At 31.4% G+C, this 8,254-nt stretch overlaps 1 protein-coding gene across 1 annotated transcript; it reads left to right on the forward strand.

Moving 5' to 3' along the window:
- The first annotated feature begins 6,870 nt into the window (after window positions 1–6,870).
- Window positions 6,871–7,657, forward strand: LOC121791903 (14 kDa proline-rich protein DC2.15-like). Its single transcript, XM_042189718.1, has one exon. It carries the CDS (start codon window positions 6,964–6,966, stop codon window positions 7,369–7,371), a length of 408 nt encoding a protein of 135 aa, XP_042045652.1. The 5' UTR covers window positions 6,871–6,963; the 3' UTR covers window positions 7,372–7,657.
- The last annotated feature ends 597 nt before the right edge of the window (window positions 7,658–8,254 follow it).

Genomic DNA, 8,254 nt, shown 5'->3' on the forward strand with positions numbered 1-8,254 from the left:
ACTCAGCCCTGCATATATTTCTAAATGTGCAGGTTGAGCAGCGAAGTGGTGGAGGAAGTGCTATTGAGATAAGACATTTAATTCAGTCAGATTTTGACTCTCGGAGGTTCATGTCTTCATACATGGAACCGCGTTCATTTCCTTCTGTTGTGCATCTTAAAAGACTCAAGTCTATTTTGTTCAAAACTTTGATATTTTAAAATTTTTACAAACAATTACTCGAGTTTTTATGATCGAGTATCTTTTCTTCTATGTATCAGCACTTGATTAGTCATGACTCGCAACCAATGTTTGATTTTATTTTCCCTTATGTCTTTCCCCGCTTCTTATACCCCGCCCCTAGTCACGGTTCCCCGACTATGCTATCCTTAGCTAGTGCGGTCGTGACAAAAGGACTCGACTATAACTAAAACATAATTTACACAGAAGAATAGAGAATATTTTGAAATTCCTAAGTTAGGAATTTTTTAATAGTATAATAGTACTAGTTATTTGCACACCAGTGTGTCCCAAAGAATTGAAACCATGCATTGGTCAGACATTTATTACATTTAATCTTACAACAGAGTTTTTTAATAAACATGCCGGTGTTGGTTTTCGGAATAAATAAGAATCTATTTAATTTGATTGATTAATTTACAGCTAAACATACTTTTTCAGATTGTAATTTAAATATAATCATAATTTCATTTGAATATATGCAATTAAAATCATAAGATTTATCGTATGAATTCAAGTAATTGAATTCAAACTCCTTCTTCAATGGACCTCTACCACGGATCTTCTGATATGTTCCATTTGACTCGAATTTGACCTTTATGTGGGCAAAGCTCGTCAAATACTCAAAAGCTGGAGAAGAATCGAAGACAGAAATCTCTAGGTTGAAGAACCCTAATTATAAATTTTTTTTCACTCTCTCTCAGACCGCAGAGAACGAAAATTATGATTAATTACGTCTGTCTTCTCTTCTTCTCCCTTTTATATTAATTTAATTATTTTTTTGGCCAGACCAGGGATCGTGGAGGATTGGATTGGACCACAGTTCAGGCTTTCATTGATTAAATTAAAAGTAATTTAATTCAAGCTCAAACTTAAATATTATTATCATCCACTATAGATATATTATTAATTGCCCGTCCAAATCGAAATTACGAGTATTCCCGGACTTCCTCTTTAATTAAATCATTTCTCATGTTAAAGATCTAAATATCCATTAATCATTATCAAGTCTGCTATCTGACTTTTATTAATTAATTTGTTTTTCCAAACACCTCTTGAGGATATTAGCAGACTGGTCTCTCCCATAACACGATTCATTGCAATAACAATAATAGCACCACTTAGACATTAATGATCACTACCCAATCTATCAGGATTCTTGGGCAACGAAATACCCTCACCATTTGATAGGTCAAAGTAATTTTCAATTAATATCGTATGCTCAATGTTATGTCAACAATGATTAAGAAATGACAATCACCGAGACCTCATCTTTCAGTAAATAGCAAGAAAGACTTATGTCAATGTTTGATCCTTTCAGTGTTATACCACACCGACGTCATTCGTTTCCTTAGGTATGGAAACTTTCGGACTAACGTTGCAACCTTTCACGATAGGTAGTCAAAGCCTATCTAGGTTGCGAAACAGTTTTCCTTCTGCAAGAACCGGACAAGTAACCTATTGTGAACGCCGCTCACGACTCGTCTACCATGCAGAGGACTTAGACTCATTTTGTAAAGATTGGTTTTTAAATGAAAAACATGCAGAGGACTTAGACTCGTCTACCATGCAGAGGACTTAGACTCATTTTGTTGAAAAACATAGTCATGAAATGGTTGAGCATCACTATAAGCGTTTTATGAGGTTGAATCGCAATCTAGATTTAGTTCATCAAAATCATACTTGATTGTGCTAATGTTAATTTTGGATGTACTCTTGAGTTTTTGTTTATTGAATGAAATGCACGGTTGGACTAGATTATGTTAGTTGCACTGTTTTATTAGTGTGCAACTACAGCCGCGACCTCAATGCATATGTCGAAGGAGCGTTGATGCACAAATGCTACTGACTGAAATGAGCTGAAAGGAAATTTGTGGTGGTTTCAAATTTAACCATTTGAGCTAAACTCGAAGGGCAGGCTCACACGTTTTTTTATATGATCCAATTGCAAAGAAGGATTATCATATGTGTGTGGTGATAGTGTGTCATTTGACATTACATACCCAACTATTGGGTATGCTTAAGGTCAGGGGAAAAAATAACGAAATACCGTCCTTATCGTACCAAAAAAATACCAAAAATACTGAAGTTTTGGTATACTATGATTTTTGTTACGGTACCTAACGGTATGAATTTTCATATACTGCGTTATATTGCGGCATACTGAAATTCAGTATATACCGTAAAATATACTCCCTCTGTCCCATTAAATATGCAACGTTTGCTTTTGCGCACTTGTTTTGAAAAAATTATAATAAATAAAGTAAGAGAGAGAATAATGTAGAGGAGAGTCTCCTTTACATTATTCTCTTTTTCATTTTATTTTTTCTCCACTTTAATTATTTATTATCATTTTTCCAAAACATATTGAAGAAGCAAACGTTTCATATTTAATGGGACAGAGGGAGTTATATAATTATATAAAATATATTTTATATATTTTTAAATTATAAAATATATTATGAAAGATAAATATAATTATATATAAAATATGTTTAATATAATTATTAAATTATAAAATATAAATAATAGTCTAAAAACTCAAATATTCTATTTTCATTGATGTTGAAAGACAGGTATACCGCAAAAGTACGGTATACCGAAAATGAGGTACGGTGTCGGTATGGAAATTCGCCATACCGAAAATAATGATACCGAAGTTCGGTATACCGAAAATTTTGGTAAGCTAAAGGTATGGTTTTTCTGCATACCGTGTTTTCAGTAAGGTATACCATATGGTGGTTTCGGTAAGGTATATGTATATCGTACCTACCCACCCCGCCGTATGCTCACGCCAATAATTTTATTCTGTATTAACTCAATTTACTTTAGAATGACCTTATAAAAATGTTTGTAATTTTTGGAATGACATGTTTCCCATAAAACCTGCCAGAAGGGGGGAAAACCGATTCCCATTTTTTAACAAAAATATTTTAGCTACCAAAGATTGAACCCAACACCTCATAGGAGGCTAGGAATACATCTACCACTCCAACAAAAGGATTTAAGTGATATACATTGAACAATAATTATTCTAATAATATACTCCCTCCGTCCCACAATAAGAGCCTTATTTCACATTTACCATAAATAGTAAGTATGCCCCACATTCCACCAACTTATTCCATTCATATTTTATTATAAAATAAATACATATAAGTGAGACTTATATTCCACTAACTTACTCAACACACTTTCTTTACATTTCTTAAAACTTGTGCCATAACCAAATATGACTCCTATTGCAGGGCGGAGGGCGGAGGGAGCGTTAAATATGAAATTTTTTATTTACACTAATGAATAGTTTATATTTAATTATATGTTTTAATTAATAATGATTATTTATACTACATTCGTACCGTAGAAATGTGACATTTGGGGATGACACTAATTTTAATGAGTAATTAGCAAAGTAAGACAAAAAAGGGAAAAAATAGTTGAAATAGTATAGTGAATGGTGAAGCCCATAAATGTTAGTAAAGTCAAAGAAAAGGAAAAAAATTATAAATGGATACGAACTATTTATGTGGAACTGATGGAAAATAAAGTTGAATTATTTCTATAGGACGAAAAGAGTAATATGTATTGAATTGTATTTATCGTCCACTTTAGGTATACTTTATCATTCATTAGATTTTATTATTTTTATATATAGTTAATCGTAGATTTAATACTTTTGTTAATATATTATTATTACATTTTTTTAATTACTAAATATAAATAGTTACAATTATTATTAAAATGTGTGCTATAATATTGCTTTATTATACTAATTATATATAATGTTTAAGGTTAAATTGTGATATGTAATTAATTTATAGATTAATCACTAAATTAATATATTTTGTATATTATATATTAATTTTATATATTTACAACAATATTCTCCATTGACCAGTGGTTTAATTGGTCGGACCCGGATCGGTTAAACCATGACCAGTTGTCTCGTCAGTTCGTTTATCAGCTTGATTTTTAAAACATTGATTAGTGGAAAATGAGACATACATCATCGGATAATTTTTTAACTATATATAAATAGAGACTGATTTTGGTAAATGGCCCAAAATAAACGCCAAAACTATTTTTTATAGACGGGGTAGTATTATTTACTTTCCTTGTACATATAGAATAGAACTCTATATAACGAGTTGGAATGTAGTGAGAGATTAAAATAAAGCATAATAAAATGCAATCTTTAAGATTATTTCCATTCTTTTATTTTCTGTAATAGTTATTTATTTTCCATATTCTAAAATCAGAGCGGCTAATGATTCATAATTAATTACTAGTTTTTTCATTACAAAAGTTAATTAACCATCCAATTCATAATTAATTATTACTTTATTCATTATAAAACTAATTTGATTCACTTTAACCATCCAAAAGAACTTTTGATACAAAAAATATCTTCAAATGGCTCCTGAATATGATAAAAACTGTTAAGATTTTGCTCCTACACATGAGCTAAAATTTTCTGAATTAGCTCGTTGATAAGAGTTAAAACTCTGTGTTTAGCTTCTAGACACGAGTAAAAAGTGCCAATGATGAACTAAAAAGGCTAATTAATACGAGTATAAACTTTTAATTAAAATTAAAGAACTCCTAAATACGAGTATAAACTATTTATCGAATTGAAGATTGTTGCAAATTAAGTATAGACATGTCTGATATTCAACTTGATGAGGGGTGTTGGAATGAAGAGAAGATTGAGTTACGAAAGAAAATAATAAAGATTACCATTTGAATCTACTCGAGAAATGAAGAAAGTAATCATGACCAATCAACTATTATAAAAAAATCAAAATATAATAAATTTTATATTAAATACTCATAATACTACAATATAGTCTCTACAATTCTTTCAATCTTTATGTTTTCTTTATTAATTTATTTTTTCAAATTTTATTTTCTGGATCATCCGAATTTAGTAACGAGCAATCATACACAACCCGCGAGTCCCAACAACAAATAATCGAAAAGTAAGTTATCGTTGAAATTATTGCTAGCAACCAAAAGAGCATAATGTCTTTTAAAAATAATATAAGTATATCCGATCAACAATTTAGCACAGATCATCAAATCACGATAATGACTTCGCAAAAATCCAGTCGTCGTTTGTGCTTTATTGTGGGGCACCGACATTATGAACTGAAAAAGACATTGTTCATATCTGATTTATGTAATATAAAATGGATAAAAACTTGTATACATTCAAACGTATGGAATATCTTTTTAATTTGGAGTTATCAATTAAAATTAAAATTTATTAATAATTAGAGAAAACTTATTGATCATATGCCGTTAGAATCTTATCAGGACATGTTCACCCTACATTGAAATCATTTGTATATAATGCATGTGAAAAATGTATAGAGTCTGGGAAAGACGGATCAAACTAAGAAAACGAATTACTTTAACTGAGACAAATGATACACACCCTGCGTTTACAAATAAAATAGTTCTATATTTTCATTTTCATCCGTCTATTAATAATGGAAAGTTACTCACAATTATTACTCACTTTTAATCGTTCTCTATTTTACTTTATTCACATTTTCTTTTTCTCTCTTCTATTTTATCCATTTTTATCTCTTTCTCTCTCATAGTTTATCAATTTCATATCAAAGTTTATATCGTGCACCAATAAGACTATTTTAGTGGATGGGGATACTAATTTATTCGATTTTAATATGTCTACTTCAACAATAATTGTCTACTTAATTGATTTTCATTCTAACTATTGGTTATTGGCCTAATATCACGGAACCTTTGAAAATTATAATTTTCTTCACGAACTTCAAACTTGGCCCATAATGTTACAAACTTTAATAGTATAAAATAAAGGTTATTGACGCATAATATAAAAAAACATTACTTTCGGGTTGTATTTTTCATAACAAAAATGACGACGTTTCCCTTTTATGCTAGCGAATTCCACGTCATCTTTCGATGGAAAATTTTGCCACATCTTCTATCAGATGGAAAATTGGCACCCCGATCAAAATTCGTGATACAATTTACTAAGTTTGAAGTTCATCAAACAAAGATTTTCTAAAGTTCCGTAATATATTAGCGCTAATAGAACATAACATGTAAATACCTACAATGCATCAATAATCCGAATTATATATATAGTATTATTATTGGGGAATCCAGTTAATATTTTGAACTTAAAAAATTTTAAAACTCCATAGTAGAAGCATACACCACTATAAGTAAAACTCCAAATCATAGTCTGGCATAGCCTCATTTGACAGTTTACAAAAGTATCACCTTGTCGTTCTAGATTCAATAAAACGAATAATCAGCAACTGACCAATGTGCATGTTACTTAGTTATATGATAACGACAAGAGATGTGATTCATATATATTACAAGTTACAACACTAATTCTAATGTAATAATACTAATTAATAAATCTTCTCTTGCAGTTATACATGCACTAAAACAACTACAAGATTGATAGATCTCGCATCCACCACAAACACTGAGTGCTAACTGATAACTTTTACAATTATACTACACAATGTTTCATGACAAATATTATTAATTTTTCCTCTAGTGTCGCCATATCCACATGGCTCCTCTACTCAAATTATTACACCAAAAAATTCAATAAAACCCACATTTCTCACTATAAAAACCCTAATTTCATCCCCCAATTTTCTCACCTAACTCTAAAGCAAAGCCTACTTCATTCCTCAGAAACACCATCAATCAATTAGTCCCAAACACTCTCTCCAAATGGCTTCAAGAGCTGCCATTTTCGTTGTCCTAAACATTCTCTTCTTCACACTAGCAAGCTCAACCAATGCCCCATGCCCTCCTTCATCTCCGACTCCGATCCCAAAGCCACCATCCCCGGCCCACCACGGCCACAAGGCGTCGAAGGGAAAGTGCCCCAAAGACACCTTGAAATTGGGGGTTTGCGCCAACTTACTGAATGACTTAGTGCACCTTGTGGTGGGGACACCTCCCAAAACCCCATGCTGCACTCTCATTGAGGGTTTGGCCGATCTCGAGGCGGCCGTGTGCCTCTGCACTGCGCTCAAGGCCAATGTGTTGGGAAACAACCTCAACGTGCCCGTCTCGCTCAGCTTGCTCGTCAACTACTGCGGCAAGAAGGTGCCATCCGGCTTCCAATGCGCATAAGTTATCACCAATTTGATCAAACTATATTACTACGGTTGCTTTGTATGTCATGTCGATTCCTTATGTTTGTTCATATTTTTTTATCTTTGATTATAATGTATGCTTCTTGCCTTCTGTCATTTGTATTGGTTGCTACTGAAGCACCATCTTAATTAACAATGAAATGGAAATGGATTATGATTCCGATTTCAGAATTATAATTAGCCAATAATTAGGCACTTTACATTTTGGAATGTTACCATCATAATAGAGTCGTTGCTATTTTTGCCAAAAGTTAATTATTTTATCTTTCCTACTGTATTATTTATGCTTCTTTCTTAATTTATTATCTTCCCACTTAATAAACACTAAACATCTCTTTCATAAGCTTTGTGGCGAATAGAAACTGTCTCTTTTAACAAGAAAAAGAGGAAGTATCTAATTGTGACCAATAAGTTTTAATTGGATATTGCTTAGTCAAACAAATTATAAGTTAATTTGCTAGACGTAATTGAGTATTGCTAAATTCTAATGTGTACTAATTTACAGTAAGTATAATTTTAAATCTCAAATTATTACCGTAGTAAAATATATCGCAAACTTAAATATGTACATGTATAGACTGTCTGAAATATGTACATTTTCCGACCCGCGAGCTTATCAGATGCGCCACTTTATAATTTTTATTTGAGGGAACATCTTTTTTGGTCCACGAACTTTACCAAAGTATCATTTTAGGTCCGTGAACTTTGAAATTATCATTTAAGGTCCACCAACTATGAATTAGTATCATTTGAAGTACTTTTTACTATTTTTAAGTTTTTTTGGACGAAAATACCCTCAATACCTTAAAGGGTGTATATTTTTAATAAATTTATCATATACTCATATTTTTTATAAATAT

This window comes from Salvia splendens, unplaced genomic scaffold (genome assembly GCF_004379255.2).
Source record: "Salvia splendens isolate huo1 unplaced genomic scaffold, SspV2 ctg962, whole genome shotgun sequence".
Taxonomy (NCBI): Eukaryota; Viridiplantae; Streptophyta; class Magnoliopsida; order Lamiales; family Lamiaceae; genus Salvia; species Salvia splendens.